At 41.0% G+C, this 17,408-nt stretch overlaps 1 protein-coding gene across 1 annotated transcript; it reads left to right on the forward strand.

Moving 5' to 3' along the window:
• Nucleotides 1–2,404: 2,404 nt before the first annotated feature.
• LOC110716096 lies at nucleotides 2,405–10,101 on the forward strand. Its single transcript, XM_021894731.1, has 2 exons — nucleotides 2,405–7,456; nucleotides 9,694–10,101. Exons 1-2 carry the CDS (start codon nucleotides 2,453–2,455, stop codon nucleotides 10,099–10,101), a joined length of 5,412 nt encoding a protein of 1,803 aa, XP_021750423.1. The 5' UTR covers nucleotides 2,405–2,452.
• Nucleotides 10,102–17,408: the final 7,307 nt, after the last annotated feature.

Raw genomic sequence — 17,408 nt, forward strand, 5'->3', positions numbered from 1 at the left:
ATGCTCTTTTAATGTAATTTCAAGCCTTAGCTGCCTCTAACTAGGTAATAATGACATGTTTAAAGGAAGAATGAGCTAATTTGATTAAAAATGTAGAAAATAGGCATAAAAGTAGTGATATAGGCCTTATTTCGGCCATTTTGAATGAAATTGCGTCCAAAAACCATTCAAATGCTCTTTTAATGTGATTTCAGGCCTTAGCTGCCTCTAACTAGGAAAGAATGACATGTTAAGAGGAAGAATGAGGTAATTTGATTCAAAATATAGAAAATAGGTATACAAGTAGTGATATAGGCCTTATTCGGGCCATTTTGAATGAAATTGCGTCCAAAAACCACTCAAATGCTCTTTTAATGTGATTTCAAGCCTTAGCTGCCTCTAACTAGGTAATAATGACATGTTAATTTGATTCAAAATATAGAAAATAGGCATACAAGGAGTGATATAGGCCTTATTCGATCCATTTTGAATGAAATTGCGTCCAAAAACCACTCAAATGCTCTTTTAATGTGATTTCAAGCCTTAGTTGCCTCTAACTAGGTAATAATGACATGTTGATAACTTGCTATTTTATGCGGTTTTAGGGCGTATTTGAACCTAGTTTACCTGAACAAATTTGTGTTTTGGTTCACTTTTACCCTATTATTATGCAATTTTTGTGTATCCTATGCTTCACGGGTTGTTAGTGTTTTTGTTGAGATTTTAGGTCCAAAGACGACCAAATGAAGCCCATGGTTACCAAACCGAGGTTAGAAGCAAGGAAATGATGGAAAGAATCCAAGTACAAGAGCATCGTAGAAGAAAACACGAAGAAAAGGGCCCAGAAGACCCTGCACGGCCGTGCAAGATGTTGCACGTCCGTGCAGGAGTGCAGACTTGAAGCCATCTTTCTGCCAAGGCCTGCACGGACGTGCCAAATATTGCACGTCCGTGCAGATGATGCAGCACGGACGTGCTTCCGTGATTATGAGGCAGCACGGCCGTGCAAGATGTTGCACGTCCGTGCAGGAGTGCAGACCTGAAGCCATCTTTCTGCCAAGGCCTGCACGGACGTGCCAAATATTGCACGTCCGTGCAGATGCTGCAGCACGGACGTGCCAAAGGTGCACGCCCGTGCTGCAGCAGGTCGTCTTAAACTGAGTTTCTGCCTTGGTCTGCACGGACGTGCCAACTTCAGCACGTCCGTGCAGACCTACAGTTTACCCGTTTCTTGTTTTCACCGTCCTCTTATTTTAGGGGGTAATATAAATAGCCCCTTTGGACCATTTTAGAGGGGTTCCCAATTTTTCCAGATTTTCATACTCCTCTTAGTTTGAAACACAAAAATCCTCAAATTAGCATAGATTTTAGTTCTTGTTTTGAAGGTTTTTCAATCCAATCATTGTAGAAGACAAGTTCCACCATTGTTAGTCAATTATTGAAGCTTCTAGTAATTCTTTCTTACTCTTTCTTTCTCTCTTCTATCTTTAATTCTTGCTTTTTATTAATTGTTTGGTTGTTCTTTGCATGTTTAATTGTTAGATTCTACTTAATCCTTAGTTTTAATTTGTTCATGAATTCCTTGAAATCTTTAATTGCTTTAACCTCCATGGATTGTGAGTAGTCTAATTTCTAGGGTTTGGGTGAACCCTCAATGTAATCACCAACACTTGTTGCATGAACTAATTTGTTAATTGTGGGGTGTTAATTAGTTGAGTTTAAGAGGTTTCATTGTTAATTCTTGTAATTGGCCATTGCTTGAATTATTTATCTAGCTTCCTCAACGAAGGATCGAGAGATGAACTTGAGGAAGCTCCCTTATGCTTGATTGACTTGATTTGCCATGAGAATAGGAATTTCTAGTCAAGGGAATTTGCATGTTATGGTGAGGATGTTTTAACACTTGTTTCTTGCCCATAATCACGAGAGTAGGTTATGGTTTTGATGTCAAGTAATCCCTCTAGCTTGAGAGAGTAGTTGGGTGCATTTGATAACTTCCCCTAATTTATCCCCTAAATCACCATTTCTATGCATGCTACTTGTGGTCCGTGATGAAGTTAAGTGGTGTAACCCATGCCCTAGGCCTTCTTAATATTGTTAATCACCTCTTAGAATTAGTTGATTTGAATTAGAATAGTGTGACGTAATACCAACTTAAAACCCCCGACTTAATCTAGCTTGTTTAAACAATAACATTTGGTGGTTGATTCAACGCCTCTCATGGGTTCGACCCTTTCTTGGCCTTGCTACTAGTTGAGTAGGACCGAGTTAGGTCTTATTTCTTGATAGGTTGACGACGTCCTATCAAGTTTTGGCGCCGTTGCCGGGGAGGCAAAGTCACATTGAATAAGTTATTGTTGAATGAGTCTAGATTTGTGTATATGTATATAATCTTCTTATTTTGTTTTTGTTTAAGCGTGTTTACTTTGTGATAGTCATTGCTAACGTTTTCCTTAGCTTTGTTTGACTGTGCATGACACGGAGGAGTAAGCAATCACCGCTTATCCCCGTAGATCCGGAGTTAAATAGAACTTTGAGGAACGTAAGAAGGCTCCTACAAGGCACGCCGGAATTTTCTCTAGCTTATACGGATTCCGAGTCGGAGGATAATCTTGACAACGAGCAAGAGATGGCCAACCCACCGCCTCCTCCACTTCTACAAGACTATGACCACCCCGATGCATTCCAACTTCGGAGTGGCATACTTCTTCCCACCACCAATGCAAACAACTATGAGTTCTCTCCTCAACTCATAAGGATGATCCAAAGTGAACAGTTCGGGGGGAGTGCAAATGAGTGCCCTCTAGCTCATTTAGACAACTTCCTTGAGTTGTGCACTACCATCAAGCAAAACAACCTCACGGAGGAATTCATTTTTATGCATATGTTTCGGTTCTCTCTTAGGGACAAGGCTAAGTGTTGGTTGAGGTCCGTGAAAGAAGGATCCTTAACAACATGGGAAGAGGTTACCAAAGCATTTCTTGGGAAGTTTTGTCCGCCCGAAAAGACCGCGGAATTGAGAAGGAAGATTACAAGCTTCACTCAAGAGGATGATGAAACCTTAGGTGAAGCATGGGAAAGATTCAAGGATCTAAAGAGGAAGTGTCCACACCATGGGTTGCCTTTATGGATGATTATTCAAAGCTTCTACGACGGTCTCACTCCTACCTCAAGGGCCAATCTTGACAACGGAGCCGGTGGTAGTCTTAAAAAGCTACCGGTGCAAGAAGCCGAGAATATGATTGAAGAAGTTGCAAGGCATTACGCCTATAGATATGATAGAAGAGAAAGTCAACCGAAGAAGAAAGGTATGCATGAGTTGAGTGCAATAGATCTCATTGCCTCAAAGTTTGATATGCTAGCTCACAAGCTAGACCAAGCAACCTCCTCAAGCGGTACCTCCTCTTCACAACCACAACCACAAGTCATGTCTTGTGAGACTTGTGGGGGTAATGATCACATGGCTTCATATTGCAATGCTACTAATGAGCAAGTTGCGGCCATGAACCAAAGAAATGAGCAACCTTTCAATCAAGGTTGGAGGCAACAAAACCAAGGGTGGAGACAACCCAATCAAAACCAACAATCCAACTACAACAACCCTCCTCAAAACATCTACAACCAAAATCAACAAAATCACCAAGCCCCATACCGCCATCCAAACCAACAAAGACAGCAATTCAACCAACAACCTCCTCCACCCCAAAAGACTTCCCTTGAGGCCGCTCTTGAGTCTTTCATAAATCAACAAGGGAAGAGCAATGCAGAAATGAGCTCCAACATCCAACAACTTCAAGCGCACAACAAAATAATTGAGAATCAACTAGCTCAAATTGCACAACAAGTTGGGAGTTCTACCTCCAATGCTAGTGGTCAATTTCCAAGCTCAACGGTTGTGAACCCAAAGGAGCATGTCAAGGCTATCACATTGAGGTCCGGGAGAGGGTATGAAGGTCCGGTAATGAGTGAAGATGTGCCACAAAAGAGAGATGAGGGTGTGGAGGTGAGAAGTGAGAATGATGTTGAAAATGAGGTGGTAGAAGTTGAGAGAAAAGAAAAAGAAAAGAGTGTTGAGGGAGACACAAAGAAAGGAGAGGGAGTTGAAGTTGAAGTGGAGAAACCCCCAATGAGAGTCTACAAGCCACCTATTCCTTTCCCTCATAGGTTGGTAGAGAAAAAATTGAATGAGAAGTTTTCAAAGTTCCTTGAGGTCATGAGAGGGCTCCAAGTGAACATTCCCTTTCTTCATGCTATGTCACAAATGCCTACATATGCGAAATTTTTAAAAGATCTCTTGTCCAACAAAAGTAGGCTTGAAGAGAGTGCAACCATCTCCCTTCCAATGGAGGTGAGCGCAATCATTCAAAACAAGCTTCCCCGAAAGCTTGGTGACCCGGGTAGCTATGCAATTCCGGTGAAGATTGGAGATATGGAAGCCATGGATGCTCTTTGTGATCTTGGGGCAAGTGTAAGCTTGATGCCCTTCTCAATTGCAAAAAATTTAAAAGTTGGTGAGATGAAGCCAACAAGAATCTCAATACAATTAGCCGATCGTTCGGTTAGGTTACCAATGGGAATACTTGAAGATGTACCGGTACAAGTGGGAAGAGTTTTTGTACCTTGTGACTTTGTGGTGATGGAAATGGAGGAGGACAACAAGGTTCCTCTCATTTTGGGAAGGCCGTTCTTGAACACGGCGGGAGTGGTAATTGATATGAAACAAGGCAAGCTAACATTGAATGTGGGAGATGAGAAAATTTCTTTCTCATTCTCGCAAGCCATGAGGAAGCCTATGTATGAGGATATCAATAGAATCGATACTCTTGACCGAGAAGTGGAGGAATTGAAGATGATGAACAATAGCAAAGATACTCTACAAGCGATCCTCACGGAAAGTTTGTACAATGATGATGATGAAGCTAAGGGGTACAAGTTGTTGTTAGACCAACCCCTACATGGCAAGGCAAGGGAGTTTGAAGCACTTAAGGTGGAGGTAAAAGAGGAGAGGTCTACGCCTCCTCCTAAGGTTGAACTTAAACCCCTTCCCCCTTCACTTAAATACGTTTTTCTTGATGATAATGAGACTTATCCCGTTATTGTCAATACCAACCTTGATGACACTTCCCTTGAGAAACTCCTAGTTGTGTTGAGGGAGTATAGGAGTGTCATTGGGTATGCCATTGATGACATTAAGGGGATAAGTCCCACGATATGCATGCACAAGATTTTGCTTGATAATGATCATGACTCCTCAATTGAGCACCAAAGAAGGCTCAACCCCAACATGAAAGAAGTTGTTAAAAAAGAGGTTTTGAAACTTCTTGAAGCGGGCATAATCTACCCTATCTCCGATAGCAAGTGGGTTAGCCCGGTTCAAGTTGTTCCAAAAAAAGGGGGCATGACCATTATCAAGAACGATAAGGGTGAGACCATTTCTACAAGGTCGGTCACCGGGTGGAGAATGTGCATAGACTATCGAAAATTGAACAAATCCACTCGGAAGGACCACTTCCCTCTCCCCTTTATCGATCAAATCTTGGAAAAGTTGGCATCACATAGTCACTATTGCTTCTTGGATGGGTATTCGGGATTCCTCCAAATCCCTATCCTACCCGAGGATCAAGAGAAGACTACATTCACATGCCCTTTTGGCACCTTTGCTTATCGAAGGATGCCATTTGGATTATGTAATGCACCTTCTACATTTCAAAGGTGTATGATGTCTATATTTTCCGACATGCTTGAATCATCAATCGAGGTATTTATGGATGACTTTTCTGTTTGCGGTTCATCTTTTGACACTTGCCTAAGTAATTTGATTAAAGTGTTAAAAAGATGTCAAGAGGTGAACCTTGTGCTTAATTGGGAAAAATGTCATTTCATGGTTGAAGAGGGTATTGTGTTGGGACATGTTGTTTCTAGTAGGGGCATTGAGGTTGATCGTGCCAAAATTGAGGTTATTGAGCGCCTCCCTCCCCCCACTAATGTGAAGGGTATAAGGAGTTTTCTTGGACACGCGGGTTTTTACCGCCGGTTCATTAAAGATTTTTCAAAAATCGCTAAGCCGCTCACTCAATTGTTGGTAAAGGATGCCCCTTTTGTGTTTTCTAATGATTGTTTGCTAGCCTTTGATAGGTTGAAGGAAGCTTTGATCACGGCTCCCATCATTCAACCACCGAATTGGGAGCTCCCTTTTGAACTCATGTGTGATGCTTCGGACTATGCCGTTGGATCTGTGCTTGGGCAAAGGAAGGATAAAAAGCTCCATGCCATCTATTACACTAGCAAAACTCTTGATGAAGCACAAAGAAACTACACAACGACTGAAAAAGAGCTCCTAGCCATCGTCCATGCTATCGAAAAGTTTAGGTCTTACTTGGTGGGCTCCAAAGTTATAGTCTTCACCGACCATGCGGCTTTGAAGTACTTGCTGTCCAAGAAGGACGCTAAACCAAGGTTGATTAGGTGGGTCTTGCTCTTACAAGACTACGATATAGAAATTCGGGACAAGAAGGGTGCCGAGAATGTAGTAGCCGATCATCTCTCACGGCTACCGATCGTAGAAGGTGAAATTGAAGCTTTGCCAATTGATGATTCATTCCCGGATGATCAATTATTCGCAATCATTCAAGCCCCGGCCCCATGGTTTGCGGATATTGTAAATTACTTGGCTTGCTCCATCCTTCCTCCCGACCTCACCTATCAACAAAAGCGGAAGTTCCTCCATGATGTCCGCCAATACTTTTGGGATGACCCCTTGCTCTTCAAACAAGGTGTTGATGGTCTTTTTAGAAGGTGTGTCCCCGACGATGAAATTCATGAAGTTATCACAATGTGTCACTCCTCACCTTGTGGAGGACATATGAGTGCTAACAAGACATTGGCGAGAATATTGCAATGCGGTTTCTATTGGCCCTCTATGTTCAAGGACGTATGGGGAGTTGTTAAAGCTTGTGACCGGTGTCAAAGGACCGGTAATTTGTCAAGAAAGAACGAAATGCCTTTGAATAACATTTTAGAGCTGGAAATTTTCGATGTGTGGGGAATAGATTTTATGGGACCTTTCCCATCCTCTTTTGGGAACAAATACATTTTGGTGGTCGTCGACTATGTATCAAAGTGGGTTGAAGCGGTTGCATCTCCTACAAATGATGCTAAGGTAGTAGTCAAGTTGTTCAAGAAAGTCATTTTCCCTAGGTTTGGTGTGCCACGTGCCGTAATAAGTGATGGAGGATCGCACTTTGCAAAGCGATCTTTCAAGGCTCTCCTTGAAAAATACGGAGTGAGGCACAAGGTGTCATTGGCTTACCACCCTCAAACAAGTGGTCAAGCTGAAATTTCAAATAGGGAGATTAAGTTGATACTAGAGAAGACGGTGAATAGGTCAAGGAAGGATTGGTCATCAAGGTTGGATGATGCTCTATGGGCCTACCGCACCGCCTTCAAGACTCCTATTAGCACCACCCCTTACAAGCTCGTTTATGGGAAGTCATGCCATCTACCGGTGGAACTGGAACATCGTGCGCACTGGGCTATCAAAACCTTGAATTTTGATATCCAATCCGCCGGAGAAAAGAGGATGCTTGACCTCCATGCCTTGGAAGAGTTGAGGTTAGATGCATATGAGAGTGCAAAGATCTACAAGGAGAAGACCAAAGCATGGCACGACAAGCACATCAACAAGAGAGAGTTCAAGGAGGGTGACAAGGTCTTGCTATTTAACTCCCGGTTGAAGTTGTTTCCGGGAAAGCTAAAATCAAGATGGAGTGGCCCTTTCACCATTACAAAGATATTCCCATATGGCGCCATTGAGATTTCCAACGACAAAGGTGAACCATTCAAAGTTAATGGCCAAAGGTTGAAAGCATACTTCGATGGTTTCGTGCAAGAAGAAACAAAGGTAGTTCATTTAGATGAATTTGATATCCCTCGTGATTGAAAACGTAATATGGTCAAGCTAGTGACAATAAAGAAGCGCTTCCGGGAGGCAACCCGAGTATTTTAGTAATTTTACTCAAAAAAAAAAAAGAAAAAAAAGGAGAGTAAACGTGCCAAAAGCAGCAAGTATTCTGCCAAGTTAAGCACGTCCGTGCCAAAATCAGCACGTCCGTGCCAAAAGCAGCACGTCCGTGCCGATAATGGCACGTCCGTGCTTTTACAGGCAGAAAGTTGAGAAGTATTCTGCCAAGTTAAGCACGTCCGTGCCAAAAGCAGCACGTCCGTGCCGATAATGGCACGCCCGTGCTTTTACAGGCAGAAAGTTAAGCACGTTCTGACTTGAGCTGCACGTCCGTGCCAATGCTGCACGTCCGTGCATACCAAGTATTTAAGGCCGAAACTGCTCGAAAAAAAGAAAAAAATCCACAATTTTTTGTTCTTCCTCTCAAACCCACGGTTCTCCTCCTTCTCTCTAACCCCTCTTACTCCTCCTCTCAACCCTCAAACACTCAAATTCTCACCCAAAATTCAACATTTCCCACCATAATCAACACTCCTTTTCAACAAAAACGCAAAATACTACTCCTTTCTCCAATCTTCAACCCAAAAATCACCCATTAACCGAAACCCTAAGAAGAAAAAAATCAATTTGGGGGTTTTCTTTTGGATTGAAATTTTAACAATTGGTTGAAGGAAAAGGTTCAAGCAAGGGAAAGGAAGGCTAGGAAGGTTCATTGGCGGGTTTTACACCCACGTTAAGCTCGGTATAATCGTTCCTTCCACTTACTATTTCCATACTTGAAACTTGTTGTTTTGTGCTTATTTTTGCTTGCAATCTTTGTTGAATTGATAGTTGTTGAGTATTTGTGCTTTTATGTAAAGCATTATGGGTTTAATTGAATATTGTGAGGATTAATTGTTTAGGTTTTGTGAGTTTTTGTGATTGTGTGGATTATTCTTTGTGGTGTCCTTTGGTGTGGCTAAGTCTTGGGTTTTTTACCTTAAAATTGCTTGGTGAATTGGTTTAGTGTCTTGATCTCTTTGTGTGGCGGGTTTAGTCATTCTAAATAAAACAAAATAAAAACAACCATGCCAAGAAGAAACCAATCCCGAAACACCTCTTCCCTTAGATTTAGGAACCCATCGCCTCCTCCTCCCGTTGATCCACCGCAAGTGGACACAATGGGAATAGTTTTCGCTGACCAGGCCTTTTCGGCCAATTTCCTTAAAATCAGTAGGAGGCGGGTCAAGCCCACCAAATTCTATGATAGTGAGGTGGCGGACGCCTTAGGGGTAGGAGCTGACATCACAATGTTATTCGAGGGAGCCGACCTAGGTTCTTGGCTAGAGTTACATGCCTTAACCTATAGGAGACTGACCCTAGAATTCCTCTCCTCCCTTTGTGTGCACCGTGACACCACAAGATCCCCCCGTTACATGACCTTCCAGCTCATGAATGCCCAACATAGAATGTCCGTAGCGAGAGTTAACCAAGCTTTCGGGTGGCCTGTTTCTGGAACTATGGGGCCTAAGGATAGGCAACCCCGTAACTATATGGCGGGTGAATTTTGGAGAAGAATCACAGGGCTGTTTGGGTATAACCCTAGAACTGATAAGGCCACAGCCATTATTCACCCTGCCTTTAGGATCGCCCAGCGTACCATAGCGAACACAGTTTTTGCTAGGGGAGACAGTTCAGGGGTCGTGTCTACTCGAGAGCTTTACTTTCTATGGCATCTGAGTGAGGGTAGTACGAGTTTAAATGTGGGGTCTTAGTTTATGGACCACCTAGAAGATGTTGCCACAGGATCAGGCAACATCACCATAGGTGGTATGATTACTATAATTGCTGCTGCTCTTAACCTTGATTTTGCAGAAGAGCAGGTTGTTCCAGGTCCAACACAGTTGGATATGCAGTCGCTGAGAGCCATGAAATGGCTCACGGATGTAGAGGGGAACCACCCCTATTTGTGGTTGGTGAGTAGGCGCCCCTATGCCTACTTACCCGACCCCGAGGCCACCGCCATCTACAACCAGGCGAACTGGATCTTTGAGAGGGACTTCCCTTGGGCTCCCGGTCAAGAGGGAGAGGAACAAGGGCAAGAGCAGCAAGAGCAACAACAACATCATCAACAACAACAATTTCAGCAACAACCAGAATTTCACCAGCAGTACGAGTTCTAACAAGGGTACCAAGAGGGGTACCAAGGTCAGGGCATGGGTGAAGGCAACCCATTCCTCACCTTCGAGCAGCATATGGCTAATATGAATGCGAACTTCGCCCGCATGAATTCCGAGTTTGAGACCATGAGGAAGTCAAATGAAGACTTGAGGACTTCTTTTGACGGAATGAGGTCAAGCTTTGAAGGTCTTCGATCGGAATTGGGCGACTTCCGCAATGTATATCACCATCTCTACCCCGGGGGTTCGAGCTCCCAAGGGGGCCCGAACCAATGAGTTAGTATCTCCTTCCCCTTCTCTTTGTGCTTATATTGTTTCAACATTGGGGACAATGTTTATGATAGCTTGGGGGGGAGTATTTTCTCATTTACCATTGGTTCATGCTGTGTTCTCGTACGTATATGTTGATTTGCATGCCCCTATTTCCATTTCCCTAACATCCAAACCCTTTGAAATCCAAATCCCTTGCATTGTGAATACTTCTCCTATCCCTTATTTAGATGTATAGTTATTTTATGCCTAAAAAAAAAAAAAAAAAGAGAAAAAAAGAGAAAAAAAAAATGAAAAAAAAAATGATGAAAAAGTGCCCAAGGATGAAACTCATATGACGATTATATGTTTTGCTTGCTTGACTCTTGAGTGATGAGTAAAAGTTTTTTTTAGAAGAGTGTGTGCACGAGTTGGGGGTCATTTAGAGGTCTATTAATCTTGATTGCATTGGAGTATATGAAATGAAAGCCAATGAATGCTCAATTGCACGCCTAGTATAAGATATTGTCTAATTTGCTCAAGTAGGATATGTTTGAATAAATTTGTGGTCCCTTGTGCCCTTGATGTGTCCCCTTTCCTCCCCGAAATGAAACTCTATTAGGGAATTGGTTCTACTTGTATCATGTGTAATAAGTGGCGTAATAAGCCACACGTTCTCAATAAAGAAAGAGCCGCTCACAGTTAAAAGAGGCGAGGGCATTGAAAATTGAAAAAAAAAAAAGAAGAGCATAAAAAAAAGGGGAGAACAAAAACTACCCCAAAACTTCTAAAAAAAAAAAAAAAAAATTCTCTTCTTTAGAGGTCAACTCGTGGATGCCTCCCACACCTTGTTTGCATTGTTGTTTCTTATGAAATTCCCGAGTTAGAGTGTAGTTAAGGGGCCTTGGGTGTGCATTTTGGGAGGTGGACTAGCATTTTGAGATTTTATAACCGAAAGAGGGCTTGTTACAACTTTGGAATATCTAGGTGTGCTCTAATGAAATAGTAAAAGGCCAAAGGAAGTATCCTAGTGCAACCTTGTTTAGTTCTCCTCTCTACCCCCAAATCATGTGTACATTTGTATGATTGGTAATTCTTGAAAGTTGTTCACTTGTCTTGCTTTTGAATCACATCCCGATGAGTTGACTTGGGCTATAAAAAAAAAAATCGTGTGTTGTTTTTGTGGGAGTTGTGGGTGATTCTCTTTGGAAACCCTCACGAGAGATGGACTCGTCCTACTAGGCGACTTGTAGGTTTAAACGGCTTCTCACTTTTGCTAAAAGTGATCGTTCGGTTTATTGTGTATGCCTACCCTTTCTTGGTTTAACTTTTGCTTCAACCTTCTATAACAAGTTAGTTCCCTCTATTTGTTTTGTCATGACTAGTTTGCTCGAGGACGAGCAAAAGCTTAGCTTGGGGGGATTTGATAACTTGCTATTTTATGCGGTTTTAGGGCGTATTTGAACCTAGTTTACCTGAACAAATTTGTGTTTTGGTTCACTTTTACCCTATTATTATGCAATTTTTGTGTATCCTATGCTTCACGGGTTGTTAGTGTTTTTGTTGAGATTTTAGGTCCAAAGACGACCAAATGAAGCCCATGGTTACCAAACCGAGGTTAGAAGCAAGGAAATGATGGAAAGAATCCAAGTACAAGAGCATCGTAGAAGAAAACACGAAGAAAAGGGCCCAGAAGACCCTGCACGGCCGTGCAAGATGTTGCACGTCCGTGCAGGAGTGCAGACTTGAAGCCATCTTTCTGCCAAGGCCTGCACGGACGTGCCAAATATTGCACGTCCGTGCAGATGATGCAGCACGGACGTGCTTCCGTGATTATAAGGCAGCACGGCCGTGCAAGATGTTGCACGTCCGTGCAGGAGTGCAGACCTGAAGCCATCTTTCTGCCAAGGCCTGCACGGACGTGCCAAATATTGCACGTCCGTGCAGATGCTGCAGCACGGACGTGCCAAAGGTGCACGCCCGTGCTGCAGCAGGTCGTCTTAAACTGAGTTTCTGCCTTGGTCTGCACGGACGTGCCAACTTCAGCACGTCCGTGCAGACCTACAGTTTACCCGTTTCTTGTTTTCACCGTCCTCTTATTTTAGGGGGTAATATAAATAGCCCCTTTGGACCATTTTAGAGGGGTTCCCAATTTTTCCAGATTTTCATACTCCTCTTAGTTTGAAGCACAAAAATCCTCAAATTAGCATAGATTTTAGTTCTTGTTTTGAAGGTTTTTCAATCCAATCATTGTAGAAGACAAGTTCCACCATTGTTAGTCAATTATTGAAGCTTCTAGTAATTCTTTCTTACTCTTTCTTTCTCTCTTCTATCTTTAATTCTTGCTTTTTATTAATTGTTTGGTTGTTATTTGCATGTTTAATTGTTAGATTCTACTTAATCCTTAGTTTTAATTTGTTCATGAATTCCTTGAAATCTTTAATTGCTTTAACCTCCATGGATTGTGAGTAGTCTAATTTCTAGAGTTTGGGTGAACCCTCAATGTAATCACCAACACTTGTTGCATGAACTAATTTGTTAATTGTGGGGTGTTAATTAGTTGAGTTTAAGAGGTTTCATTGTTAATTCTTGTAATTGGCCATTGCTTGAATTATTTATCTAGCTTCCTCAACGAAGGATCGAGAGATGAACTTGAGGAAGCTCCCTTATGCTTGATTGACTTGATTTGCCATGAGAATAGGAATTTCTAGTCAAGGGAATTTGCATGTTATCGTGAGGATGTTTTAACACTTGTTTCTTGCCCATAATCACGAGAGTAGGTTATGGTTTTGATGTCAAGTAATCCCTCTAGCTTGAGAGAGTAGTTGGGTGCATTTGATAACTTCCCCTAATTTATCCCCTAAATCACCATTTCTATGCATGCTACTTGTGGTCCGTGATGAAGTTAAGTGGTGTAACCCATGCCCTAGGCCTTCTTAATATTGTTAATCACCTCTTAGAATTAGTTGATTTGAATTAGAATAGTGTGACGTAATACCAACTTAAAACCCCCGACTTAATCTAGCTTGTTTAAACAATAACATTTGGTGGTTGATTCAACGCCTCTCATGGGTTCGACCCTTTCTTGCCCTTGCTACTAGTTGAGTAGGATCGAGTTAGGTCTTATTTCTTGATAGGTTGACGACGTCCTATCACATGTTAAGAGGAATAATGAGGTAATTTGATTAAAAATATAGAAAATAGGCATACAAGTAGTGATATAGGCCTTATTTGGGCCATTTTGAATGAAAATGTGTCTTAAAACACTTCAAATGCTCTTTTAATGTAATTTCAAGCCTTAGCTGTCTCTAACTAGTTAATAATGACATGTTTAAAGGAAGAATAAGTTAATTTGATTAAAAATATAGAAAATAGGCATACAAGTAGTGATATAGGCCTTATTTCGGCCATTTTGAATGAAATTGCGTCCAAAAACCATTTAAATGCTCTTTTAATGTGATTTTAGGCCTTAGCTGCCTCTAACTAGGTAAGAACGACATGTTAAGAAGAAGAATGAGGTAATTTGATTAAAAATATAGAAAATAGGCATACAAGTAGTGATATAGGCCTTATTCGGGCCATTTTGAATGAAATTGCGTCCAAAAACTACTCAAATGCTCTTTTAATGTGATTTCAAGCCTTAGCTGCCTCTAACTAGGCAAGAATGACATGTTAAGAGGAATATTGAGGTAATTTGATTAAAAATATAGAAAATAGACATACAAGCAGTGACATAGGCCTTATTCGGGCCATTTTGAATGAAATTGCGTCCAAAAACCATTCAAATGCTCTTTTAATGTGATTTCAAGCCTTAGCTGCCTCTAACTAGGTAAGAATGACATGTTAAGAGGAAGAATGAGATAATTTGATTAAAAATATAGAAGATAGGCATACAAGTAGTGATCATATAGGCCTATGTATTAAATTTTTGCCTAACTTAAATTGTAAATGTATTTTTACATACATAACCTAAGTAATTAATTCTAGATAACATCATTTTTGTTTAACCAAGTTTTGCAAGGTACAGAAAGGAGGTCTATTGACAAGCAAAGAGCTGAATGAAGTTCGAGACATGTTAGCGTCTTCCATCACATATAATTTAATTTGAACTTGTTAACTTATACATTAATTATTAGTATAGTTTGTAAATATAACACCTTTTAATGAATGAGTATTAATTAATATTTATGTATTGTTTTTATTATTCCAATTCAATGTAAAATTATTATATTATTAGTATTTTTAATAATAATATTATAATAATAATAATAATAATAATAATAATACGGGTAATAATAATAATTATTATTATTATTACTACTGTTATTATAATATATATTAATGGCAAAATTAATACAGGATGTGCAGGTATTTAATTATTTTTAATTATTAAAAAAATTTAAAAAAAAAAAAACAGGTTTTTCCCACCGGTTTACACATTGAACCGGTGGCCAAAACAATTTTCAAAACTGGCAGGCTAACTTTTCCCACCGGTTCAATGTGTAAACCGCTGCAAAATGTCACGGTTTTGCCACCGGTTCACCCCAAAACCGGTGGGAAAAGTGCTCAACTATAACATAAATCAGAAGCTTTTGCCACCGGTTCACTCCAAAACCGGTGGGAAAAATTGTTTTTGCCACCGGTTTTGAACCGGTGGGAAATCTTTTGGGATTTCGCACCCCCAAAATCAAAACCGGTTCAAAACCGGTGGGGAATGTATGGTTTGAACCGGTGGGGATTGGGGTTTTTCGCCTAGTGCCCCGGACACCAAACATCCTTAAGAAAATTCTTCGAAAGGCTTCGAAAATACAACATGAGGCTTAATCCTGCTAAGTGTGCATTTGGGGTTACCTTAGGAAGGCTATGTCATTAGCTCTAGAGAAATAGAGATAAATCTCACTAAAATTAAGGCTATCATGTCCATGCCACCGCCCAAAACCGAGAAGCAAATTCGAGGATTTATTGGACGGTTGTTGTATATTAGCAGGTTCATATCAAAGCTCACCACGATATGCGAACCAATTTTTCAAGAAACTCAAGAAAAATGTACCAATAATATGGGACGATGAATGCCAAGAAACCTTTGATAAAATCAAAGCCCACCTTGCGAATCCTCCTGTATTAGCACCAGCACTACCAGGAATTCCTCTTCGCCTATACTTGACGGTTACCAAGGAGACAATGGGAGCTATACTCGCACAAGAAGTAGAAGGGAAGGAAAATGATATCTACTACCTGAGTAAGAAGATGCTTGAGTACGAAGTTCGCTACACACCGCTCGAAAAGTTGTGCCTCGCACTTGTGTGGGCCACAACCAAGTTAAGGCATTATATGCTCGTCCATACAATCTATGTAGTATCTCGAATGGACCCCCTTAAGTATCTCTTTGAGAAATCCACACTCAATGGAAGAATATCCAGGTGGATAGTCAACTTAGCTTAATTCGACCTAAGATTTATGCCCCAAAAACCATCAAAGGATCTATGGTCTCGGATTTCTTAGCAGATTTTCCAATAAAAGATTCACCACTAACACAACGGGATGACTTCCCAAATGAAGAGTTGATGGTCACTAAGGATGATACTTGGACATTATACTTTGACGGCGCATCCAACCAGAAAGGGTGTGGTGTAGGAGTCTTATTAGTATCACCTAAGAAAGAACATGTCCCAATATCAATTAAGCTTGACTTCGACGTTACCAACAACGCTGCGGAACATGAGGCATGCGTGGTAGACCTTGAAACAGCCTTGGCATTGGGAGTGAAGAAGCGTCGAATATTTGGGGATTCATCCCTCATTATTAACCAGATTTCCGAAAGATGAAAAGTGAGGAGTGAAAGTCTAGCTCCCCATCAAACCTAATTGTAGACCCTCACTAACCAACTTGAAAAGGTAGAATATACATATCTACCAAGAGAAGAAAACCAATTTGCTGATGCCTTGGCAAGACTAGCCTCAATGGTTAGAATTCCTAAATAATTTCCACAAATGCCTTTAACTATAGAGAAACGACATAAACCCGCTTATATTCAAGCTATTGAGGATGAAGAAGAAGAAGAAGAAGAAGAAGAAGAAGAAGAAGAAGAAGAAGAAGAAGAAGAAGAAGAAGAAGAAGAAGAAGAAGAAGAAGAAGAAGAAGAAGAAGAAGAAGAAGAAGAAGAAGAAGAAGAAGAAGAAGAAGAAGAAGAAGAAGAAGAAGAAGAAGAAGAAGAAGAAGAAGAAGAAGAAGAAGAAGAAGAAGAAGAAGAACCTTGGTATACAAACATCCTCAATTATGTCACCAAAGGGGAATATTCTCCTATGCTGACAAAAGAGAAAAGCGAACCTTAAGGCTCTTAGCATCACAATTCGTGCTCATAAATGACGAACTACATAAAAGAGTACCTAAAGGCAGAGCTCTCCTATGTGTAGGCAAAAAAGAAGCTCAAAGGGCAATGAAAATTATTCACGAAGGAGCATGTGGAACACACATGAATGGCAAAATGCTAATCCAAAAAGTAATGCGCCAAGGATATTACTGGACTACCATGAATAGAGATTGCCTTCAATATGTGAAAAGATGTGCAAAATGCCAAATATATGCTAACTTTCAACACGTTCCACCGTCTCTCCTTTACACCTACACATCTCCATGACCATTCTCAACTTGGGGAATAGATATCATTGGAAAAATCACCCCTCCTAGAACGGGAGGTCATGAATACATCCTCGTTGCTATTAATTATTTCACCAAATGGGTTGAAGCAGCGTCTTACATAAAAATCACCGCAAAACACGTAGCACTTTTTATCGAAAAAAACATCATATGTAGATATGGGGTCCCACATGAAATGATAAGTGACAATGGAACTCACTTTCAAGGAGAATGTGAAGACCTACTTCAAAAGTATGGAATTCAACATCACCACTCCTCTCCATATAGGCCTCAAGCAAATGGTGCAATCGAAGCAGCCAATAAGAATTTAGAAACGATCATCGAAAAGATGACAGAAAATTACAAGGACTGGCCTAACAAGCTCCACTTCGCTCTTTGGGGTTATCACACATCAATTCGCTCAA

This window comes from Chenopodium quinoa, unplaced genomic scaffold (assembly GCF_001683475.1).
Source record: "Chenopodium quinoa cultivar QQ74 unplaced genomic scaffold, ASM168347v1, whole genome shotgun sequence".
NCBI lineage: Eukaryota > Viridiplantae > Streptophyta > Magnoliopsida > Caryophyllales > Amaranthaceae > Chenopodium > Chenopodium quinoa.